The following is a 25693-nucleotide window of genomic DNA, read 5'->3' as shown; positions in this document are numbered from 1 at the left end:
GACAAGAAGATAGAGGCTCAAAGGGCTGGAGCATCAGCCGGGAGAGAACCAGGGAGAGACTCCATTGCGGAATGGGATGGGCCCTAGGAGGGAAGGTCTTGAACAGGCCCTTCAGGAACTGCTTGGAAAGCCAGTGAGTAAAAACTGTCTTCCCATCAATCTGCTCATGGAAGGCAGAGATTGCAGCCATGTGGACCTTAATACTGGAAAACGCAAGGCCCTGGGAGCAGAGATCCAGGAGGTAGTCCAGGATGACAGGGAGCGGGCAACTAAAGGGAGAAACCCCCTTTGGGGCCAACCACCGGGAAAAACGTGACCACTTCCTCTGGTAGGACAACCTGGTGGACGGTTTCCGGGCATTCAAGATCACCCCAAGCACCCCAGAAGAGAGGTTCATTCCCGGTTGCCCAGAAGCCAGGCAGCCAGATTCAGTACAGCCACATCGTGATGCCACACCCCGTCCCTGGTTAAGAGGTCCGGGGCGTGAGGCAGGGGGAGGCATCGCCCCTGGGACAGGGAGAGCAAAAGGGGGAACCAATCCTGGCGAGGCCACCGAGGGGCAACGAGGATACAGCGGGTTCGGTAGGCCCTGACCCTGGAAAGAACCTTGTACAGGAGCGGAAAGGGCGGGAAGGCATAAAAGAGCCCTGGGGACCAAGGTATTTGGAAGGCATCCCCTAGGGAGTGGCGGCCAATGCCGGCCCGGGAGCAGAACAGCGGGGCCTGTTTGTTGCGGGCAGTGGCGAAGAGGTCGACCAACGGCGTGCCCCATGTGCGGAAAACCTGGTCGAGGTAAACCCTGTTTAGGGACCACTCGTGCTGAGGCAGAAACACCCTGCTCAGCGCATCCGCCGAGGTGTTGAGATCCCCGGCAATGTGCACGGCTCTGGGAAGGACGTTGTTGACCATGGCCCAATTCCATAGAGTTGTTGCCTCCTTGCAGAGCTTGAGCGAGACCGTCCCTCCCTGCTTGTTGAGGTAGTAGCAGGCCGTGGTATTGTCCGACAGGACCTGAACCCTCCTGTTCCGAATGGCATCTGCAAAAGAAGCGAGGGAGTAACGGATCGCCCTAAGCTCAAGAAGGTTGATATGCATGGATGCCTCAGATGGGGACCAGATGCCCTGAGCCGAAAGCTGTCCACAGCGCCCCCCCCATCCCAAGTTGGAGGCATCGGTATAAACCGTGACCTCGGCTAGGAAGGGGCCGAAAGGACAACCTTCAGACAGGTTCCCAGGGACAGTCCACCAGGCCAGAGAGCGCAGCACCACCCTGGGGATGGAAAACCTCTGGTGCTGACCCATGGTGAGGGGGTTGTACCTCCGGACAAACCAGTTTTGCAGAGGCCTCATACGCAGGCGCGCAAAGAAAACCACCCCTGTGGTGGAGGCCATAAGGCCCAACAGAGTCTGAACCAAAAGGGCAGTCTGATACCGGCAATGCATAAAATGCCGGGCCAAAGCGGAAAGCCTGGCCAACCGGTCAGGGGGCAGGTAGGCTCTACCCAGCAGGGAATTGAAATGGACCCCAATAAACCTAATGGCCATGCCTGGGGCCAGGATAGACTTATCCCCATTAACCACCAAGCCCAGCCTAGCCAGCACGGACAAAGTGAGGGCAATATGGGCCTGGAGAGAGTCAGGCGAGGGTCCCACCAGGAGCCAGTCATCCAAGTACGGGTAGATAAAGCAACCCTGGGACCGCAGGTATGCCACTACGGTGGCCATGCACTTTGTGAAGACTCTGGGTGCAGAGGCTAGCCCGAAGGGCAACACTGTATATTCATACACAGAATTCCCATACACAAACCGCAGGTATTTCCTGTGGCCCTCAAATATAGAAATGTGGAAGTAGGCATCCTTCAGGTCTAGAATGGCCAGCCAGACGCCCACTTCCAGGAGTTCCATGACTCGCGCCAGGGTCAGCATGCGAAACTTCTCAGCCTTCAAATAACCATTGAGGCCTCGAAGGTCTAAGATGGGCCGGGAACCTCCACCCTTTTTATCCACAAGGAAGTATCTGGAGTAAAATCCCCATGGGGAAGTAGAGACATTGACCACCCGGACAGCACCTTTGGTAACCAACTCCATAACATTATTGTGTAACACAACATCACAACATGGAGAACAACGGGGAGGGAGAGAGAGAGGGGGTGCATCCGTAAACATTAACTTGTAACCATGGGCCACAATGGACAGGACCCAAGCGTCAGAAGTAACACGTTGCCAACAGGGCAAAAAAGGTCGAAGCCTGTCCAGAAACTGGGCAGCAGAGGAAGCACCCTCGGAGGCCAACGGGGGAGCGTTCAGGCGCAGTCAGAAGACCGAGGGCTTCTGCGCCGAGGTCGAAGGCTTGGGCGAAGAGGGCTGTTGCCTGCCCTTGGACCGGCCGGAGCGCCTGGAAGGGTGACGCTGCTGGGCAGAGTAGGATCGGTGACCGTAGGACTGGCCCGAGAAGAAGCGCCCTTGACGCTGCTGGTAAGGCTGGTAAGGGGTCTGGTAGGATCGGAACCGACCATAGCGATACCTCGGACCCGACGACTGGGCTGAGGGGGCGACCCCGAGGGACTTGGCCGTCTGCTGATTCTTCTTCATCAGGGAGAGGGACTCATCCGTCTTCTCCGAGAAGAGCTGGGGCCCCTCGAACGGGAAGTCCTCCACCTTCGCCTTCTTCTCTGGAGGCAGGGCCGTGGACCGGAGCCAGGCGTGCCGACGCAGGACCACCGAAGTTGCCATCGCTCGCGCTGCAGAGTCGGCGGCGTCCTTGCCAGCTGTCATTTGCTGTTTTGACAGCTTCACGGCCTCGGCTTGGAGGGCCTTAACCAGGTGGCGGCGATCCTCCGGGAGGTCGGAGAGGTAAGAAGACAGCCTCTTCCACAGGAATAGATTATAGGATCCCATTATGGCCTGGAAGTTGGCAATACGGAATCCCAGAGACGCGGATGAGTAGAGTTTCCTGCCCACGCCATCCAGCTTCCTGCCTTCCCGGTCCGCCGGGGCCGACGAGGAACCGGAACGGAACCGAGCCTGACCCTCCTCAGCCACGATCGACGAGGGTTTCGGGTGATTGAAGAGGTACGGGCAATCATCTTGCTTTAAACGGTAGTACCGTTCCACCTTCTTTGCCGTCGCGGACAGGGACGCCGGCGCCTGCCAGAGCGCGAGAGCGTTATCAACAAAATCCTCCACAGGGGGAAACGCCACCGACGCGGGGGACCCGGAATACAGCGCCTCCAGCAGCTTACTCTTGGGCTTGGAGGTCGTGGAGGAGACGTCTATCTCCAGCGCGGCGGCCATCCGCACCATTTGTTCGGAGAATAGCCTGTAATCGTCATTCGGGGACGATGAGCGGGGCCCACCCACGGTGTCATCCGGGGAAGGATCCGAGGCCGCGTCTGAAGAGCACTCCGACGGTGACGCCAGACCTTCATCATCCTCGGAATCCGAAAACTCCGGCGAGGTTTGCGTCGGAACCGAAGACCGGTGAGCGGTCGGGGCCGACGGATAAGTTGCAGGAACCGGCGGTCGCAGAGGTAAGCCCGGAGGTGGAGGAGCGGGTGCTGGGAGCCCGACTGGCTGAGCCGGAACGGAGACCATCGGAACCGACGGATGTTGCAGGAAGGGTAGCGACTGCTGGAACCACGCCACAAAATCCTGCCAGGAGGTCATGTTCCCAACCCCCGCGACCGGCTGGCAAGGGGGCAGAGGAGCAGGCACCGGGGCAGGCCAGCGAAGAGGCATCGGAACCGACGAGGTAGACGGCAGTGGAACGGAGGCCTCTGAAGGCGCCGGGGCGGACGGCAGGGAGCGCTCAAAAGATTGGAACGGATCCGGGAAAGGCGGAAACGGCACAAATTCCTCGGGAACCGACGGAGGAGGCGTGCAAGGAGGCGACGGGGTGTGGAGACTCACCACATCGTCGGGTATCAGGACCGGTTCGGCCGGAGAACCAGGCAGCACAGTCGGAGCTGGGGACAATGCACGGTCCTTGGCCCTCGACTTCGCCTTGGCCTTCTTGGACGGGGGCTCCGAAACAGCCTCCCGAACCGAAGGCTTGGAGGAGGACTTCGGCTTGGGCGCGGAACGCTTCTTGGCCTTCCGGCTCGAAGGACGATCCCCGGAACCGGAATCAGGACGGGCCTCCGGAACGGGTTGCCCCGTCGGTTCCGAGGGGAGCGGCTCTGGCGACTTACGAGACGGCGCCGGTGACGGAGCGGCGGAGCGCGGCCTATCTCCCGAAGAGCCTGACGGCTTGGGGGGGAGAAGGTTGGCATCCCACAAGAAGGCACGGAGCCTGGCCTTCCGATCACTCCTTGCCTTCGGAGTGAAGGACATACAAATGGAGCAGCGCTCGACAACATGCCCCTCGCCCAGGCAGATGAGGCAGAGCTCATGGCCGTCCGAATGGGTCATCTTAGTGCCGCATTTATGACACTTTTTAAACAAAGATGTCTGCGACATAATGAACGGTATCTCCCGACAGATGACAAGGGGAAAATACCGACCAGCAGAAGAAACGATCCAAAACTCCGAAGAGACGCTTGAAACGAACGCTAGACAATAAGAACCTTTTCGACGGCGGCGAAAAAGGAACTGAGGGAATGCCGGGGACGTTCGGATATATATGCATTCAAAATTGGCGGGAACACCGGCGCGCATGCGCGGTGGATCCGAACGTCCCCCTCACATCTCTTAGAGCTAGAAAAATCTTTTCCGCGGCTGGCCTGCGCCTGCGCAGTCCCAATGTGGGGCTGCACAGAAGGACGAAGACGATCTCCCGGATAACAGCTTCTTCCTGGTGCGATTTCACACGAGAAGACACTGTCTTCCGGGTCTTTCGCGCGATGTTCCACAGGCAGGTAAGACATGTGAAAATGGCCATTCACATGATCACTGCCGGCGCCAGGGTTTCTAGCACCTGCAGCCACCCTCCCATATGCGTGCGCACAGCATGCGTGCATGCCCCAGACTACATGATGATGTCATCGTGATGACGTCATCACACAGCAAAGCCGGGCCCATTGGCCGGCAGGTGGCTGGGGTGGCCTGAGGAGGCTGCCTGCGCTCCACACGCCGCCCCGGCCACCTGCCGTGCCTGGCCCGTGGCTGCTGCACCTGGCCGGGGGCGTGTGGTGGTGGGGGTGGCAGCAGCGGCGCAGGGTTGGTTGGCTGCAGCAGCAGCTGCGGGCCGGGCACGCTCCGTGATGCGCGCCTCCACCCCTGACACCCCCTCCGGCGCCCCCTCTGGCCCCGTGGTGCCCGCCTCAATAGTGGCGCCGGCCCTGCGCATGCTGCAAGGCATAGTGTTTTGCATCAAGTGAAGCTCTTCCTGCCAGAGGAAAACACCTTCACTAGCAGAATGGAGCCACAGGATCCAACCCACACCCTGGAAGGGCCAGTCTGCAAATGGTACCTCCATGCACAGAGGCAGCATACCTTTGGCCAACCCAATCCCCCTCTGCTGGAGACCTTCATGAATCATTCGAGCTGAAGAGAGGGGAGCATGTTCTGAACTAGAGGGACCTTTAGCCTGATTCAACACGGCAGTGCTCTTTTTATTCTGAACACCAGCCCCGCCCCCGACACAAACACTTTTATCCCTGGATGCATAATCGATGCCCAAGACTAGCCACTTCCATGCTAAAAATATTATGGGCTAGTGGCAGCTTCATCCCATCCAAATGGCCGTAGAGATCTTCTGTTTAAGGCACGCCCACGTGGCAAGGTCCTCAACTGCGGGTTACCCATTGCAACACACAACAGGAAGTGCGAAAACAGTCCCCATCGTGGGAGGAAAATAGAAACATTGGGACACTCCTGCCTTGAAGACAACGGTCAAGGCACCATAGCTGGTATGAATCTCTGCTCTTTCACCACGTAGGAGAACAGAGGGAAAATGGGTGAAGGACCGTGGAAGTTACGTGGACAGTGTGCTCTCCCTGGGAACAGATCAGCCTCTTGGAAGCAATGCCCCTTTGCAGCAGGAAGGGGCCAGCAGCCCAGACGCAAGAGCACTCTGGCCGCAGCCCCTCTGTCCCAGCACCGTCCCCAGCCTGCCTTCCTGTTACTCACATTCCAGTAAGAATCATGAAACTGAGGTATCAACATGCCCCTGCAGAGAACGGGCCGATCTTTTGCGGGCAGGGGAAGACCCACCAAAAGGCAAAGCCATCCCAGGGAAAATATCCAATCCTCAAATTACAGCCGTGTGGATGTTGTGCCCAAGGTGATACAACAAGGAAACTGGCAGGTAACTCCCTGCATTGTTATTTTTTTTTATTCGTCTTTGTGATCCAGTTTGCGTTTCACTTTGGTAATCATGTAGAGGGCTGTGAAACTGCAGGATGCCACCACGAAAAGGCACAGGGCGGAGAAAACAGGAGCCAGGTTGCCATGCAGCCTGGTATAAATGGATCTCCTCATCTCATAATCCAGAAGCACCGCCTCCACCTGGGTCAGAGTGCAGAGTAGCAGGAAGACATGAAAGATTTGATGCCCTTGTCCAACAAAATGGCACTTGCCAGGAAACCATTTCTCAGGGTACGGATAGGTGAAAAAAAAGGCCCCGATAAGAAAAAAGAGCACGTGGCACTTGTGGTACAAAACTGCAGGGTCTGCAAGCCCAGAGGAGGCATAAATGCGGTAAACCACCGGGCTGATGTCCAAAGCATACGCCACGGCTGAGGGCATTTCCTGGCACAGCCGGCCCTGCAGAGAGGAGAGCTGGGGACACCTGTATTTGGCATAGCAGGAGCCAGCACAAGAAAGCCAAGCTAGCAAAATCGCTCCTGGCATGTAGAAGCTCACAACCCGGGCATGCCATTCGGGCTCAATGGCATAGTAGAAATGTACTAAGGCACTGCTATACTGATAAGTGGCGACACCCACATAGTCCAGGAAGAAGAAGGCATAGTGCCAGAATTCTGATTTGGCTTGCAAGAGATGCGCCAGAGTGCTGAATGTTGAGTAGACAACAGAGGACACGGCGATGACGAAGAGGGGCTGTGTGTGTAGGTCGCTGAAGAAATCCACCGTCTGGGAGAGCCGCCAGAACCTCACCAGCAGGATCACGGCGGCCACCAGGTGTGTCCAGACATTGACCACCTCGTTGTGCTGCTGGAAAAGAGACAGGAAGTAGTACCTCCAGGTCCGGTTGAGAGGGCGGTAGCCAGTGTGGATGTACGGCTTCCGGAAAAGCCGGGGCACGTCTGACACCCCCACGGTGCAGGACGGGGAAGGAATGGCATTCTCCAGGAGTCGAGGGACCTTCCAGAGGTGCTGTACATTGATGAACAGATGGCTGAGCTTCTCGGCCACAATCGTTGCCATGGCAGGAACGCCAAGCCCTGCAGAACAAAGCCCCCTTGAGAAGGAGAAGAGGAAGTTAGTTGACATCATGAAAATCAAAAGGGACATAAACCCAAGTGCCAGAGACTGAAGCAGCAGCCGCAGGGTTTGGGGCAGGTCCCCCCCCTCTCTCTTTGCGTGGGAATGTAGTCAGGGAAGGCAAAACTGTCACATAGGGATGGGACAGGCAGCCATTTTGGCCCATATGCCCACAAAAAGGGTTTCCACACAAAAAGGGGGGGAAAGAAACAGAGTTGTCCTTGAAAAAGGAGCTGTAATCCAAAACAAGCCAAATAGCCAAAGGACCTTTAAAACAGTGTACTGAGGTTAATTAAACGGAGAAATAATTGTGTTTGAATGCAGTTACAATGATCATCAATTGCAACACAGCTACAATGGCTGGATTCTATCATTTCCCTCTGCTAAGCCAGATTCTAAGCATCTCTTCTGCTAAATCTGGAGAAAAGACTTTGCTCCAATGGAGAAAGCCTTTTTCCGATGGCGAAGAGTCTTTCTTTGTTGAAGAAGACTTGGCAGAAGACAGTCAACTTGCCGGTGGCAAAGGCCTCCGTATAGAAGAAATGGGGAAGCCGCTGCAGCCGCACGGAAGATGGACCCATTATGAAGCGGGGGGCGGGGGGGGGGGGCGATTCCGTTGATGCATCACCAACACGGATGTTTCTTCTACCAAAACAGCTGCAGCTCCCGTAACCTCTGCCAGACAAGTCAGAACCTGCATGAATCTCAAATAGTATACTGAGGTCTTTGTTACCCTCACTGTAACAGCCCTGCAAGGTGGGATAGATTACCCCATCAATCTATGACAGCCAAAGCAATGAAGTTTAAGAAATGAAGGAGCAATCGACGGATGTGTCTGTGCATGCATGCACCCGAGGGCCCGCACTTGTGAGCTTTCCATGGCATCTGCCTGAAAGTATGAGCCAACTTCTCCCTCTGCCCAGCCACACAAATGGCACTGGGGAATTTGCACTGCACATTGTGATCGATTGTAATTGTGAGTGAACGCTGAAGCCATTCTCAAATGATGAATACATTAGACAATCTCTCGGGAATTTTTTGTTTTTTGAAAATTGTATGTTCCCGGATCCCAGTAAAATGGGAACAGGTCTGGAGAGGGCAGCACACAGAATCTTCTAAACAAACATGGCTGTTGTGTGTCTAGAATTACCCCAGGAGTAGAAGTAACTATTTAACTGCAAAGAATAAGCCTGGACTAGTTCAAGAGCATTCCTGGCAGTATGACATGGGACTCCCAAAAATGTTAATAACACCACCGCCAGGAGGAAAGGCAGCTTACAACCTACGCGGTACTTTAACTGCTGTTCAAGTTTCTCGTTCAAATTTCTTGGGTGGAGGGGAGGACTTCCGTTATCTACATTTCTGCTTTTTATTTTAAAACAGGCTGTTACCTCCAGTATGCCACCAGACGAGAGATTCATTCCCCCGCCCCCCAGCTTTGTAAACAGCACAGAGAGGGAGTTTAAGACTGCAGTCCTAAACACAGAGACTAGGGAGGGACTGACTTCTGGATAAGCAAGCTGGGGGTTGTGCTTTGTTTCTCCTCCTTGACCCCTTCGAAAGTCTTGCATGTCCCTGAGAAGCTGGGAAGGGATCCACCACAAGAGACTACAGCTGCGTTTCACAGCCCATTTAATTTTGGCATGTTCGCAGTCCAGCTTAAAGGAATGTAAGGGGTGCAATCCAGCAGGGGCATCTCCCGTGCAATGTAGGGGAAGCCATGTGCCACAGATATACCCAAAAGAATGCCAGCCTTTGAAAACCAGGGAAAAGGTGCAGAAACAGGCAACCAGAACACCCCCCCCCCAAAGTTGCACCTTTTTCTGTGCAAGGAAAGACTAACGCATTTGGGCTTCTTAGCTTATTAAAAAGAGACCACTATAAAGAGGACATGAGAGAGAGATGAGTTAGGAACAACAAGGAAAGAGAGAGAGAGAGCATGGCGCAGCTGGACTATGATCTGGAAGACTCCTGCGCAAACCCCTCACTGTGCCCTGAAGCTCTCTGGGTGACCTTGGGCCATCACTCTCTCTCAGCCTAGTCTACCTTACAGGGTTGTTGTGAGGACTGAATGGGAGAATGGGGAATGATGCACACTACTCCAAGTTCCTTTGAGGACCAGCAGACTAGAAATGTACTGGATACGATAAATTGATCGGTGAAATTGATCGGAAAGTAACTGCAAAGGAAATGTTTATACAGCCCCTAGATTCGTTTAGCTATGAGTTACGATAGCAAGAATGGAACTTCTTTGTTCAGAGGCCATATACCTGTGAGTATCAGAAGCTGGGAGAAACAACGGGCACCTGCTAGGCCACTGCTGTTGACAGATTTCCTGGGCTAGCTTCAACTTGGTCTGCCCCCAAAAGATATATCTTATGGACAGTAATAGCCTACCTAACATCTAGGGTTCAGGGCTGCTCACACAAATGCTTTAAATATAAAAACCATGCAGGGGCGGGGGGGAAGTTCAGTTGGAAGCTTTCCCAAAAAACCCAACAAAACATTTTGTAAATGAAATCAAAGGGGAGAGCCACTTCTGGCCCCCGTTTCCAACTCCATTCAATTGCAACCCACTCAGTCTCGTTCTGCCTGGAAACTCTGCCCTCTGGGTTCCATTTTAAACAGGAGCCCTTTCCTATCGGTTGCCAGAGAGAGTTTCATACAGAGCTGGGCTAACCCAAGTGCCTCTTCACCAAGGTTTCATACGGCTAGATCATTTCACAATGCAATGGTTTAGCACTTCAGAAGGTGCCAATTTCAGGTCCCAGTATTTCCAGATTCAAAGGGGAAGGCAGTCGGTGATGGGCAGGCGACCCTGGAGAGCTCTTGCCGGTCTAAGTAGACAATGCTGACCCTAACAGACCAAGACCAGTGTAAGACACCTTCACGTGTGGCTCCAGGTGAGTATTCAGCATAAGGCAGTTTCATGCGCTTAAGGATCGCTCATGGGAAAAAATGCACAGTTTCTTCTCCCTGAGTCAAGCCACGGTTCAGCAGGTATAGCCATTTACCAGCTAACTTCTCACTTACAAAAGCCAGCACTCACCCTCCATTGAATTGGCATACAACCTCTCATGGCTGTACGAGGGTTGAAGATGGTTTCTCATAACACACTTGACATATAAATATGTGAACTTGGAATCGTGGGAAGAGGAGAACAATTTGGAAATCCATCCCACCCAAAGAGCTCCCTCCGCCCCAGGATTCTATAAGATCTCGGGAGCGTGAGAGAAGCAAACACACACACACACACTTTAAAATGGCTCTCAGCTGCTCTCAACAGTCAGGGACTCCAGGAGCATGTTCAGTCCCTGTTGGGTTCAGTCCTTCCTTGGTTAATTTACAGTCATCTTTTTCTGCATACCCAGGGAGTCCCCCAAGTATGAAGAGACCACAGTTTTGTCTGCAGAACGCCCGGTTTGGCTCCTTTGGAGACAGGCACAGTGACTGGGCAGTTTGCTACCAGAAACAGTGATTGGCATAACCACAATATGATAGAGGATTGTGCTCATTTCTTAAGTGGTGCCCAGTTGGATCACACCAATGGTCCGTCTAGTCCAGAATCCTGGCTCACACCATGACCAACCAATCACTGATACAAATAGGCGTTTATAAAATTAGGCATGGAGGGGAGAAAGTGGATAGAGAACTTTTTCTCCCTTTGCTATATATTAGTACTCAGAGCACCCAACAAAGTTGATGGGAAACAGGATTCAGGAGTAACAAAAGGAAATACTCAATGAGTAATTAAATTTTGGGATTCACTGCCAGTGGAGATGATGATGATGATGATAACAGCAACATTCAATTTATATACCTCCCTTCAGGATGACTTAACACCCGAAGTGGTTTACAAAGTATGATATTATTATCCCCACAACAAACACCCTGTGAGGTAAGTGGGGCTGAGAGAGCTCTGAGTGACCCAAGGTCACCCAGCTGGCTTCAAGTGGAGGAGTGGGGAATCAAACCTGGTTCTCCAGATTAGAGTCCCCCACTCTTAACCACTACACCAAACTGGCTAGTGAAAGCCATGAGCATAGCTGGCTTTAAAAGGGAATTAGATAGATTCAGGGAGGAGAGGTCCATCAGTGGCTACAAGCCATGGTGTGTAAAGGGAACCTCCACAGTTAGAAGCAGTCAGCCTCTGAATACGAGTGCCAGGAGGCAACATCAGGGGAAGGCCCTGGCCTCTAAGTCACGTTTGGTGGCCTTCTAGAGTAACTGGTGGGCCACTGTGTGAGCCAGGATGCTGGACTAGGTGGACCTCTGGTCTGATCCTGCAGGAGCTCTTCTGAGGTTCTTATGACACGAATAAGATCCTGACGCATCACTCAGAGAGACCAGCTTCAGCTGGGTTATTCAGTAAGCTCATAACAGAAGTCCTAGCTAACTGGTTACCAGGGTAGACAATGAAAGCTGCACTTGCCCATCTGGCATATTACACTAATTGGGAACAAAAAAAATCAATGTTTTCCCCTTTCCTTTACTACATTTCACCTGCTCCTCCTGCAAGCTGTGGCACGTGTAGCGTTTTTTCCCATTTCACCCTCACAACAACCCTGCGAGGGAAGTTAAGCCTGAGAGATGGCAACTGGCTGAAGGTCACTCAGCCAGCTTCAGGGCTGATGCCAAAAGCCAGATTTATCCTGGGAGACCTTGGATTAAGATCTGCCATGTTTTTTTTCTTTCCCCACAGAGCTACTCTCAAGAAGCCAGTGAGGAAGAGGAGAGGATCCAACAACCCAGGACGTTTTCCCAGTACAAATCCACCCCAGTAGCTGCAAGATGAAACGAAAAAGACCAGATCAAGAGCCATAACTGGTAATGGCCCTCCTCCCTGCAGAGTTAATACCAGCAGGGGTGGGGGAAAGATTTCTCTTGGGGAAACTGCGAGTGTGGAAAGTGTGAAGCACCAGCTCCCTCAAGAGTTTTCCCTAACCTTCAAAGCAACCAACCATGGGGAGTTGGTAATTAGTTTTTTTTTTAAAAGAACCACCATCCTAAATTAAAGATCTCCCAGGTCACATCTAGTCTGACCCTGCCCAGATCTCCGTGGGCCAAGTTGAACCACTTGTCCGTTACACAGGGGCACAGAAATAGTTGATTGCAGTCTGCCTACAGACTACTTCCTAATTTCTTGTGCAGTGCTTCCCAACATGGGGGCACAGGACCCTCGGAGGGCTGCTAATCTATACCCACATTGGCATTTTGGTCTACAGCTACTATTAAGTGTGTGTGGGGGGGAGGTCCATAAAAGTTTTTGATGCTAAAATGAGATCCTCCTACTCAAAAAGGTTGGGAACCACTGTTCTATGGGATTGCTTTCCAGGATTCTTGCAAGGAATTAACTGGTCTGCTCTAACAAGACACAATCCTATTACGTGCATTCTCGGGGTCGTTGGACTCAAATTACTGATGCCCAGGGATTCTCATTCGTCATCATCATTTTTATTACAGTACCAAACCAATATACAAACATTATGTTACCAAACCACTTATCAATAAAAAGAAACCATCAGTTTTTTAAAAACTTTCTCATTCAAAGTAAGACAGCTGGCCAACCCACCTATGCACTGTCCCAAAGCAATCCTTCAAACACCAGAGTGCAAGCTTTATGCTTATTAAATTACGAAGTTTTCTCTTGCTTCCTTTGGTATCGCAGAAAGCCATGCCCGTTTGTTTCTACGTCACTGTGTAACCTCTTAACCAAACCAGCAGCTGTGATTCAAGTCAACACTCTGTTGTTATATAATGTAAAGGGTTGAAGGTGGGACTGGAATCTTCCACAACCTGTAAGCAACATCTGTTTATCGAGGGGGGGGAGCATCAAAATGCCAAAAATAATAATACAAAAAAAGCAGCATGGGAGAGCTTCTTATTCTCTCAAACTTAACATCCCACTCAATTCCTGACTCTTTTTGTATCTGGTAAAGGTTTGAGCCCCCCCCTTTTTTTAAGTGTTACAAAAAAACCTTTAAGAAGAAGCTACAGGGCAACCTCTGGTCTCCTGCCCCATTCCCAAGAGTCAAGGAAGGTCCAGATACCAATAATAAAGAGATTTGGATAGTGCTTCAAAACAAAATAATGACATTTGAGAACTCCTGCAGCTTTTGTGGAGGAAGTCTTTCTGCTCACATCTGTTTGCCCCAGAAGAGATGAATTCAGACTAAGTTTTCCAAAAGCAGAATGGAACTTTCCTCTCCTCTCCCCCTACACCTAATGCTGCTCCAGGGTAATATCAGTCCATGAGCAGCAACATGGGTTGTGTGTCTGCAACAGGAAGGATCAATCAGTGGAAAACACCAATTCAGCCTGGATCCAAGCCGAGGGTTCTCTCCATAATCAGAAAGAAGTCTCGCTGAATCCAATATGATTTAATACCAAGTAACATATTCTAGAGATGTAGCTGCTTTATAGGCTGAAGTAACTCTGCATAGGATTGCAACGTAACAGCACCAGCTTGTGCTTGCTTACTCAGAAGTAAGCTCCATTATGTCCAGTGGTGCTTAGGCCCTTTGTCCAGCTCTGTTTACACAAGTTACAGTGAACGCGCATACAACCTGCATGTACATGCATACAACCTGTTCATAAGAAAAAGGCAGCACATGTTCCTTTACAAGTGAAACCAGGGGCCAGACCCTGGAAAAATGTGTGGTTTCAATCACATGTTCAGCTGTACATGCGTGGAATGTAACCTGATAATTCCTTGATGAAACTATAAAGAAAAATCAAGTGTACACTGTACACGGATTGTGCGTGCATTCAGTGAACAGAGCTTCTGTTATAGCAAAACAAATTTATGGCACCTTAAAGATGTTAGAAGCACCAGCTTCATCAGATGCATGAAGTGTCCCTTCTGTTGGCAGAAACATACATGGGTATAGAAAAGGAAAACTGAGTGGCCAAGCATGGAAGGAAAGTGCTGTCAAGTTGCAGCTGACCCTATGGCTTTCAAGGCAAAAAGTGAACAGAGGTGGTTTGCCATTTCTTGTCTCTGTGTTGCCACCCTAGACTTCCTTGGTAGACTTCCGTTCCATCCAAGTACTAACCAGGGCCAGCTCTGCTAGCCTGGACCATCCCGGTCAGGGCTAAATGGTGAAGTGTAACGTCTATGAAATGAAGAAGTCCTGTTGAAATTGCTCTGCAAAGCTCTGTTGTGCTTTTAAAAACCCGAGTCTTTCTCTGCCAGCTGAATGCAACACCCCAGACACCCAAAAAAGCCAGCTCTGGGCCACAGAAGCTTCTGTCACAACACATCCTTTAGCCTTGACATGCCACAAGACGTGTTTTTCCATTTCACTCTCAGGTCAGCTCAGCATGCAAAGCAAAGCCAACTGGCTCAAACCGATCTGCTCTCCCTGCCCTCCTCTTTTAAAACCTTGGAACATCAATCCCGAAGAAGAGTCCTGGGGGGCTCGAAAGTGTTTGGGGCTGATTTAGGCAGCCCAATGAAAAAGCATGACAGGGATTCGGTTCTTGCTCCTAGATAAGCGCAAAAACAAGACCCGCGGAAGTCAGCGGGGCTTGCTTGCAAGGAAGCACGCGCGGTTTCCGACGGTGCCCCCCCCGCAGCTTTTATCAGAGGCAGCCCCCCACCCCGGCTCCCCTTCCTGCCCGCCCCCGACTAAAGGGCTCGTGCGCAGCCCCGGGCATGGAGGAGTGCAGCCCCCAATTTCCCACTTCCCCTTCTCTCACGGACCTCCAGCTCCTTCTTCCCGAGGATGCTCCAGAGTCCGCCTTCTCGTCCTCGACTCCAGCGGGGCCGATGGCTGGGAAGAGGCAACAAGACCCAGCCCAAGGAGGCGAGGCCGCCCCTCTGCGGCAGCAACCGCCTCTGGCAGGAAAGACCCGCCTCGCCTCGCCGCTTCGCCTCCCCTCCTCACTCCACGCACCCGCCGGCAGGCACCGAACAGAAGGGCCGCCGAGGGCTTCCGCGACGCCAGCAGCGAGGCGCCCCCTGCAGACTGCAGAACCCGGCAAGGGGGGGGGGGAGAGAAGACCCCAATGCGCAACCCGCTCGTCTGGCCTTTCCAGAAGCTAGGCTGAAAAGCAAAACCCGCGGGAAGGTTTATGTCGCTTTAAGAGCTTGTCTCACACAGGCGCCTGGAGAAGGTGCATTTGGCAAAATTCTCCCTGACGTCCCCTGCCCACCCCCTTTCCATCCGTCAGCTTTATTGGACGTTTTTCGTCATTACATAACAAGGGGGCACGTGACAGGGAAAGCCCCCCCCCCCCGAAGGTGGATTCCAGCTAGAATGTTTTTTGGCATTTAAAGGAAGTCACCAAACAGTGGGGTTTTTATTTGGGGTAGAAGCTTTTGAGGAGAAACATTGCCTCCCCTCTCTTGCCTTCTTGTGCGGGTGGTTCTCCTTGTGGGGAAGGTTTTAAAAAAAACAAAGGGAACATTCTATGTGATCCTCCACCTGCGGGGGGGGGGGGGGGCGGGGTAGGTCTATGGCTGCAACTCCTTTTCTTGCATGGTTGAAATCAGAAAGGCTGATGCTCCTTTGAAATAAATGCTGCCCTTGAGATCCCAGCCAGTATTTTGTTAAATCTTTATACATCAAAAGAACCTAATAATTCATTTCATTTCAAATCTCTCTGCTTAAATTTTCTCTGTCCACCATCTGGCATTTAGTGAGTAAACAGTGCCTCTTTGGGGCAAAGCTTGGCAGCTTAGATTTTAGAAGCTACCGCCATTTCTTTGGTACAAGCTTAAAGAGCTACATAGTGATGAAGGCAGCTCTGACTCAAAAACACACACTGGAAATCTAGCTGGTCTTTAAAGTAACCTGAATCTTGCTCTTCTAATGCAGACCAACTGGGCTACCCACCTCTAACTACTTTGGTACAAGCAGCGTTCTAGCGATGATGGGGATGCTATAGATCTGTTTTGGGGGCATAGACATATAGCAGTACTTTTTCAAATAACCAGCAGCTAACATAAGGTGCAACTGCACAGCGTGGAAAGCTCTTACTGTTCAAGCAACCACACATCACAGGTCCTTCCCACATCAGCATGACGCTTCCCAAACCAACATTAGTTCAGGGAGGAGCTGCAACATACTAGAACAGTAGCCAACACTGCAGCCATTTCCATGCACAAATATCAAGAGGCTTTGTACAGGACAAATGTGCATCCCTGCCTGAAAATTCTTCATGGCATTTTACACACTTGTGAGATTATACAGCAGTGGTATGACCAGCAGCAGGATCAAAATCAGATTGACAACTAGACTATCTGACCATGTGCCCTTTCATTAACTGGACTCACACAAATGCCACAAACTGCTTCGGCCCCCCTCCACCCAAAGCTTCAGGGAGCTGATTAGCTAACAACACTGCCGGCCTATCCTAACCCAGTCGCATCTCCATTTTACATAAAGAGCATGCCCCAATGAAGATCAGGGCATTAAAAACACGAGTTCTTCAAATCTGAAATTGTGGTCTTCTCTCAAACTAGCAGCAAAGTCCATTGTAGCAAAAAATACAACAGGCTCTAGAAAGGGCAGGGGGGCTGGCCCGGCCATTGCCTCCTCCCCAGTGCCCCTATCTGGGGTAAGAGGCCAGGGCAGCCTAGCTGGGCATCACCCCCTCCCCAATGCCCAATCTGGGGTGGGAGGGCACAGCGGCCTGGCTAGGCATTGCCTCCTCGCCAGCACCCCGATCTGGGGCAAGGGGGGGGAGGACAGGGCGGCATACCCACCTCGAGGCCCCCCACAATCACAGCTTTGGAGTGGGCGGGACAAGCGAGCTAGGCTTGGCTTGCCTGCACTTGCTGGGACTTCCCGGGCCTCTGGAAGCCCTAACGTTGCAGGAAGGTAAACTGTTGCCGGCCGACTAAGTACTTATCCCTGCATACTATGCCTGGGCAGGGGTAAGCTGTGAGTCGTTGGGAACACGGTTTCCCTTTTATGTTTAAGGATGGTGCTACTCCTTAGATTTTGAGAACTTGCATCCCTAGCACAGTACTAAGCAGGACAGTGACAAAAGGCTTATAGCAGCCTTCATGTGTGTGTGTGTGTGTGTGGAGGGGGGGATAACCCTTTTCCCCACTACAGAATTATGTATTTCCCACTGGGAAATACATACAGTCCTTCAGTGTAAAACTTAGGAGGCACTCAACTGGTTTGACTTTTTTCATACATGCAAGCTCTTACGAGCATACACATGCTTGGGTAGCTTCAGAAGAATTTTTCAGCTCCAAGCTCACACAAACTCACAGCAACTGTGAACTACTATAGACTTTAGGCTGACAGAGGCCCCATGGTGCAAAGATTAAAAGTTTTAGACTAAAATCCGGGTACAAACCCCAACTCTTACTATGGAAGCTTGCTGGGTGACCCTGAGCCTTATCTAGCTCACAGGGTCATTGTGAGGATAAAATGGAGATCATAAACAGCTTTGTTTATGATCCCATTAGAAAGAAAATAAATCTTAGTGGAACTGTCCCATACCTTCGTATGTATCAGCTGAAAACACTTATAACCAAATATTGATCCCTGCAGTCTATGACTCATCTAAACTTCTTCCACAATATTATGTAGTAAACAAACTCAGGTGCTGTGACTGACGGCTTGAACACAGTATGCACTAAACTCTGGTAATGAGTCCTTAGTTTTGTTTTAAAATCTCAAGGAATTAATATACAGAGATTATGTGATGTGGTAGAGAGCTTTTAACTTCAAGAACCAACAGTTCTCATGAAAAGTGAGCAAGTTACATTTTTAAAATTATTAAACCGCTACATGGAGTTATAGCGTGTAATCCAAGTATTCACAAGGTCTCAAAACTCCAGAAAAAATGGTACTTTTCATAGTAATATCTTCCTTCCTGCCTCCCATTCCCGGAGAGCCTCTCTGTAGAGTATCATTTGATCCATTGTTCCAGGTATGAGTGAGACTAAGGTGTTATTATTAGCAACGAACTGGTAAAACTAGGTTTTAGAGTTGTTACAACTTAGTAGTCTAAACATCCTGATCTGGATAGCTCAGTCTAGCCATATCTCAGAAGGTAAGCAGGGTCATGACACCCTGGTTAGTACGTGGATGGGAGACAACCAAGGAAAACCAGGGTTGCTACACAAAGGCAGGCAATGGCAAACCACCTCTGAACATCCTATGGGGTTGCCGTTGACAGCAAAAAGTGTTCAAACAGTCACCTTAGTACCAGAAAAGATTAACAGAACAAATATTTCAAAGTATTACTTCATATCTAATTAAGGCACAAAAGAAGAGACAGCTATTTCTAATTACAGGAAATATTCATGAACAAGGAAAGGTACATTGTGTCCCCATGAGTAGAGGATTTTAATGTGAGTCACCCACTTCTCAGCTGACTATATTACTTAAAAGGTGTGTTCTGCAAACTACCTCCTTCATTTTCAGTATTTCCAGATGTTTCCAGTGGTAACACTTGCTAAAGTCAGCAAGGAAAAAAGAACAATTTCATTTTAAGTGTATTTATTGTTGGCTAACTCAGTCTCAGTTACAGAGATGGATAGATATTGTTGTATTTTTAATACGCTGATGTAATGAACAAGATCAAGCATACACAGCCATGCACAGGAAGTAGTTTCACATTTGTACTACCAAAAAACTGAAAGAATCTAGCACCAGTCATACTATTTTAACAAACATTGCAACAGTGGGAGGGTTGGGAAGCTCTCAAGTTAAAGTACCCCTCATATCAAAAAAAGTTATTACAATCACAGTTGTCAGTCATCTTCCAAACTGAATTAAGAACAGCCTGCTCCATAAGAGATTTTAGACTACTTCTATGATTTCTGAAGCTGTTAGCCATAACTTCATAGGTCAAAGTTCAATATTAAGTCTGTCTTATTTTCAACATGTGAGTATTTGAAATGATGCATTCTGGATGATATAGTGTAACTCCCCCTTTAAGCCACATGGTGGAGGTATTTAGCTACCAAACAATACTGGCTTCTTCCATCCCACATAAAATTGCTTTGACATCATTTCCCTCCATACTCATTCCCTCCAATTAGAACACCATCCTCACCAAGTAAGGTGGAAAACCTAAGCCTATTTATTTTACAAAGGAACTGTAAAACAATCAAAGAACTACACATATGCAGAAAATCTTAAAAGTTGGGGGAGACAGAATTAGGAAGATCTGCCAGAAAACCCTACAATGCAGTTATTAGGGTAGTGCTAATTACTTTAGTAAATAAACTGAACTGCAATATTGATTTAGCTGCTGTAACAGTCTCTAGCAGTAATGGAGTATGCAAGCCTGCTCTCTCTTTTACCTAAACCTATTTTTGTCCCACACTTGATACTAGGGTACTACTTCTATTAACTTGGAGCTTACAGTAAGATGGACAACCTTAACATTCTACATGAAACTGCAAGTGAACAAGCAAATGCTTTCAAGGTCAGATCAGTTGCATGTTAACAAGGGGTTATTTGTTGGAATTTCAAGCATATCTATGGAGGGAGGTGGTTCTGAATGGTTTCAGCAAAACAGCAGCTGACAACTGCTGAGGTGTAAGACAAAGCTCTTATTGTAGAATTGGAACAATAGGCACAACTCCAGGGGGACAAAAAAAGCTACAGTGGAGTATTACTAGCCACTATACATGGAATTTTGTTTGCAGGCATTTCATTCCAATATTGCATCAATACATTCTACCCATAGCTATGCTTGAGTTGCATATTTAGTATGTGTCATGCTAGTCTCGGAAACAGTCACCTGTGATAACAGCACTGTGCAGCTTTATTTAAGTCACTTGGTTACAGAAATGTTTTAAGACTGACAGATTCTGAAGTGTAACAGATTCAGCATGAACATTACACTACATATTCCGTTCACAAGTATGTCGGCTGAATACAGCACTAGCCATCAATCCAGGAACAAAATGCACTGGAATAGAAGAAATGCAACAAGATAGCTACACTGGAAAGACAACAGTTTAGAAAAAGAGTGAACATGAAAGGGCTCCCCTCTTGTTCCCCAAAGCAAATGTACAGTTGGATCTAACTATACAGTTCTACATCAGTTCTCTAGAAACTTAACAAAAACACTGGCCAATACAGTCTTTGGATATTTCAACAAAGGGGAGAAAGTCAGGTTCCAGGATGAAGTCAGTCACTTTCATTCTCACCCTGTTCTTTGCCTCCTTCTTTGTTCTTCCGTACTTCTTCAATATGCTTGTCCTGGTGGAGCAAAGTTAAGACAGCAAGTTCAGCTGGTTACAACAGAAAGCAATTCAAGTAAAAGTCTTAGTCCCACCAAAACTAGATTTTGCTGGTTACATTTACAGGATTGGTGTCACACAACTGCAAATGCACTTTATGTCCTGAAGTCTTTAATAGCTGTGCATCCAAGCAGAATTGCTCTCATGTTTGGAGGCCAAATTTTCACCCTAGGTAGCCAATGTTAGTCTGCTATGCACCAACCAGTTTAGAGATGCCACCACATCAGTAAGCACCAAAATGAGGACCTGTCTTGATTTAGGAGACTGCAGATTAAGGTATTAATGTGGGGGAGGGGGCATGGCTCAGTGACGGAATACCTGAGGCTCAATCCCTAGCATCGCCAGTTAACAGGATGAGGTATGAGGTCATGTGAAAAATTTTCCCTTTAAAACCTGGGAGAGCTACCACCAGCCAAACCAGGCAACAGCGCTTTTGGCAGACCAAGGGTCTAACTCATAAAGTAGCTTCATGGGTTCTCACAATTAGTATGTTCTCCCTCTAGAGAGATTGGCTTATCAGTTTTTGCCCTAGTTCTTTTAACAATTCTACGCACGTGTTTGATAGCATACTTTGCCCAGTTGTCAAATTGAAATATTACTAGTGATCGAAGTTCATCCCGTACTTTTTATGGGATGCTTGAACTCTGGACTTACTTTCTCTCTCAAGCGCTCCAGTTTAGCAGCCATTTGTGCTTCTCTGTTCTCTTTGTTAGCTTCCATTTTGTGAGTCAGCTTCTCCTCTGCCATTTTGCTGAAGTTGTTATTCTCTTCAATTGCTTTTTGAAGCACCTCTTTTTCATGCTCTCGTTTCTCAGCCAGTTGTTTCAATACTTCAGCTTCATGGGACTAGAACATAGATCCATTCCATGTTTAGTTGAGAGAAGTCTGTATGTAATTACAGTGGTTGGCAGTATTAAGGATGGATCTGAATCACGGCGTCAGCCTACTAATAGCCAAGCTTGTGCCAACCAGGGCAGATAATTTACTCTAGAAAAGTTTCCTTATATTATGATAAATACTTCCTCCATTATTTTAAGCCTTTTCTAGTGTTCTTGAAAATAATTTGGGACTCTTGTTCTGTTTTTCTCTGAACATGCCTAACAAATCTGAAAAATTCAGGGGGGACTGCTGCAATTTTATTTGTAATATAAAGTCAATGCTCCAGTATTTGACAACTATGACAAAACAAACAACTTGAGGTATTTGTGTGATAACACTGCTCAGAAACTCATGTTTAGTTCTTAATTGGCTCCAATTTTAAGTTGATACAGGTAAATACCAACAAGCATTAAGAATCTACATTCACCTTGCGCCTTTCCTCTGCAGCTTCTAGCTTCCTTTGAATTTCTTCCAGTGAGAGATCTTTCTTCTTTGGAGGAGACAAGGGAAACTCCGGAACTGCTTCTTTAGGAGGAGGACCCAGTATCAATTCAAACGCCTGGCCAGAAGCACGTTTTTCCAGTTCTTTCACCTGCATGTCTAAAACAGAAGTTTTCACAAACAGTTACCATTCCAAGCTCCATTATGCTAACAAAACCAGTTGTGATTAAATGTATATCTTAAGCATATGCTCTGGACATGTTTAGTCATTCAGCCTTTTTGGGAAGAAGTTATTAGTCATTAATTTTGTGTTAAGAAACTCACTTATTTTTGAGGATGTTAATAGACTGTTATACTACTTGCCTCTCTTGGAATATAACCGATGGTCAATGGAAATGGACCCTCCGTACTCTTACAGTTGCTAAAAGACTTATACTTCAACATTGGAAAGACAATACTTCCTGTATATCATGGGATAAACTTATCAACATTTGAATGTACCGTATATAGAAGTAGTAAACTAGGTTTAGATTTGATAGGAAAGTATTGCTTATGTTTCCATTTTTCTCAAAGTTATTTTCTATGGAAATTCTACTTTAGTTTCATAACAGTTACTTTTTGGAAAAAAAGCATAAGTAACTTCCCAGTTGTCACAGGACAACTGCAGATTTAAGCATCTATTCTACATCAAACAAGCAGTATAATTTAATCAGCAGAGAAGCTTTGTATAAGTGAAGCCTAGAACTCACCTGAATTTTCCCATGGATTGATAAAGAACAGACAGGCACTCTTCTATACATTAAATGCTTTTTAACTAAATCTTTAAAAAACAATCCCAAAGCACTGACTCCTCAATAAGACTCGATATATACACAAAACTCCCATCATTAGTCAACAATAGATCCAACAAGTTTGCACAAGCACTTTTATGACCAGTGTATCATTATCAGTAGACGACAGATGATAATACTTACCAGAAGATGCCATGTCGAAGGGACTTCAAAAGAACGTGGAACAGAGACTCCAGTAAACAGGGCCTTAAGAAAATTGAAATACAATATTAGATAAATGAAAGCAATATGTTAAGTAACAGTACTAAACCTTGTTCCTAGTATTTTCTTTACACATGTCAAGATGCACCAAGAAGCCAACCCCATTTTAAATGTCAGGCTATTAAAGCCACTCAAGCTGACATACTTTCAGAATGCTCTCAATATACTCAGTTTCTTGCCCTATGCCTTTTAACTTTGGAAGATGTGCGTAAAGCAGAGTACCTTCAAGCAGCAGCAAATATACTACAAACTGAGTTTACCTTGGATTAAGTTATGACCTAATTTCCATTCCAGCCCTAATTTTAAAGGCAGGTTCAAAGATGTACGTCATTGTTAAGCAGAACGTAACTAAATGCTTAGGCTTTAAGAAATGACTGCATCTGTACCCTTGATTCCACAAACAACTGATTTTTGTTGTGCAGTGTGACGTAGTATCTTGTGCCCAAACAAAATGAAATAGGAAAAGGGATAATCACGCTGTTGAAATGACACACGGTTTGAGAAACTATACATCAGACAATAGACTGGTTTTCAGGACCAACATGGCAACCATTCTATGCTCATACTTTAAGCACACAGCAGGAACCTAAGAAAAATCACAAGTAATTCCGAAGGAAAATAACAGGGTTGTCCTGCAAGCTATTCAAACAAAAGCAACTAGAGTTGGCAAAAACCCCTCAGGCGTTGGTTGACTGGGCACCTAGCTTACATTTTCCTCCTACTAGACACAAAAGGCAGCACCTAAAATTAAGACACTGGCACACGAGAGCTTGAAACACAACTGTAAATGGCTAAACCTCTAGGCAGATGGTCTCTGTCCCTTTCTTATTAATAGTAATCGGAACCTATGAATAATTATTTCAGATGCTTACAGGTTCACTGACCACCACTCCCCGAAGCTTTAGAGGAAGACATATTCCCCCTTTGATCAGCCCTGCTTAAAACCGCGGCAAACGCTATTGTTCTCAACTACCTCGGTGGAAGCTGCAAGCACAAAGGATGGCTCTCTCAAGACTGAAGATTCTACAGCCAAACCAGCAACGACAGAAGACACCAAAACGACCTTTTAAAAAAAGGGGGTTTAAACCTGAGGTCTGCTTCTTTGTGACGCCAAGAACAAGTGACTTTTTACCCAAACCGTTAAAATAAAAAGGCACTCTGCACATTAGGTCTGTAAGCAAACCTTTGGGCGGAGAACAGACAATAGGTGGAAGGGGCGGGGGCCGACGCAGACAGAGCGCAAGCGAGGGAGCGGCGCCCATGGGAGGGGGGACAAACGCGCCCCATTAGACACAATACACGACAAAACCTGTGGGTGGAGCCGAGCGGTTAGACGACCAGCAAAAACGCCCAAAGTGGGTGGGGAGAGCCCCGCCCACCCCGAAGCCCCGCCCACTACACGCGCCATTCTAGAACCGCACCGAATTCAAACGGCTGAAGAGCGCGCGCGCGCTTCGGCCCCGAGAGAGGGGGGGAGAGGGGGGAGGGCTGGGCTAACGGTAACATCCGGGCACCTGCTGCTCGGCGGGCCCTGCCGCCGCCGCCGCCTTTCCCCCTCTTTTCCCCGCAGCCACGCTTCTTCTCCGCGCCGAAAGAAGTGCTGCGGGCCGGCGGCAACAACAAAAAACGCCTCAGCGCCCGCTCGTGGCTGCTCCTCCACGCGGCTCCCTTTCCGCCCCCCTTGGGGAAAAAAAGACCGACTCTCCCCCCACCCCTCCCCGAGAAACGCTGGTTAATCCCCTCCTGGAGCAGCAGAACCTCCCGCCCCTCTAATCCCCGCGCCTCGGCACACGCGCCTCAAAGCGGCGGCACCGCCCCTTCCCCGCGAACAATGGCTGAGGGGCTGCTCCTGTCAAGGAGAAGGCAAAAGAAGAACAGCGAGAGGGCAAGCGAGGAAGAAAAGTGAAAAAGAGAAACGCCCAGCTCGGGAGGAAGGGGCGAGCGGGAGACGCCGTGCCCAGACAGGACACCGCCCGCTCGCTTCAGCCGTCCGAGAGAACAATAGCCGCGTTCGCTCCCCACCTCTTTGTTCCCCGCCTGCTCAGAACCCGCTCCGCTCCCCGAGCCCAGACAAAGCAGAGACAGCCCCTCGCCTCCACCCCCGTCTCGCAGCCCCTCAACCGCCCACCCGTCACCTATGCCCACCCGCTCCCTCCTTTACTAACGCCTCTCCCGTAGTAACCTCCAGGCGCGAGAATGAAAGAGGCTCCCTTCGTTTGTTTTCCTCACTCGCACGCTCCGCAGACCCACCTGCTCCTGTCACTGCTACAACCACACACAGACTCCGCGACAACCGCCCTGCCCGCTGTACAAAAGCGCCAAACAAAGGCACGTGACCCACCCCGGCCACGCCCACTCTTGGCCGAGAAAAGGCGGCACGTGCCGCGCAGCGGGGAGTGAAATGAGGGAGAGGGGACCCCCCCCCCCTTCTTTGGTCCTCGCTCTTTAGGCATGATGGGAAATGTAGTTCGGATGGAATAATAGCGCAACAAAGGGGAATGGATGGGGTGTTTATGGGCGGAGTGCAGCCTGGAGAAGGGGGTCTGTGGGGCAGAGGTCAAGTGTCTCCTAAAGAAGCCTTTATGGGCATCATTCATTGCTCTTCTCTGGGCTCGTAGTGCTTTTTGCAGGGAGCATCACGACTCGAGAGCCCTTTTGTTTCCCTGAGGTCTTGGTCGCTTCTCTGCCACTTGTGGAGAATGCGACTCCCCCC

The 25693-nt window shown here is 49.2% G+C and overlaps 2 protein-coding genes across 5 annotated transcripts; both read right to left on the bottom strand.

Moving 5' to 3' along the window:
• Positions 1–5638: 5638 nt before the first annotated feature.
• On the bottom strand, positions 5639–15409 carry PAQR7 (progestin and adipoQ receptor family member 7). The gene is made up of 2 exons (XM_054998748.1): positions 15089–15409; positions 5639–7360 (listed from the first exon to the last, which is right to left on the bottom strand). Exon 2 carries the CDS (start codon positions 7324–7326, stop codon positions 6274–6276), a length of 1053 nt encoding a protein of 350 aa, XP_054854723.1. The 5' UTR covers positions 7327–7360; positions 15089–15409; the 3' UTR covers positions 5639–6273.
• Positions 15410–18834: 3425 nt separating this feature from the next.
• STMN1 (stathmin 1) lies at positions 18835–25302 on the bottom strand. 4 transcript variants are annotated; one of them, XM_054999462.1, is made up of 5 exons: positions 25231–25302; positions 22903–22965; positions 21915–22087; positions 21263–21454; positions 18835–20567 (listed from the first exon to the last, which is right to left on the bottom strand). In XM_054999462.1, exons 2-5 carry the CDS (start codon positions 22913–22915, stop codon positions 20496–20498), a joined length of 450 nt encoding a protein of 149 aa, XP_054855437.1. In that variant the 5' UTR covers positions 22916–22965; positions 25231–25302; the 3' UTR covers positions 18835–20495. The 4 variants fall into 4 exon arrangements, with proteins under 4 accessions (XP_054855437.1, XP_054855438.1, XP_054855439.1 ...); XM_054999463.1 differs by having other exon boundaries at positions 25210–25242; XM_054999464.1 differs by lacking the exon at positions 25231–25302 and adding an exon at positions 25163–25182.
• Between the last annotated feature and the right edge of the window lie 391 nt (positions 25303–25693).

The sequence above is a fragment of the Eublepharis macularius genome, chromosome 15 (genome assembly GCF_028583425.1).
Source record: "Eublepharis macularius isolate TG4126 chromosome 15, MPM_Emac_v1.0, whole genome shotgun sequence".
In the NCBI taxonomy this organism is placed as follows: Eukaryota; Metazoa; Chordata; class Lepidosauria; order Squamata; family Eublepharidae; genus Eublepharis; species Eublepharis macularius.
This window is presented reverse-complemented; position numbering and strand designations above follow the sequence as displayed.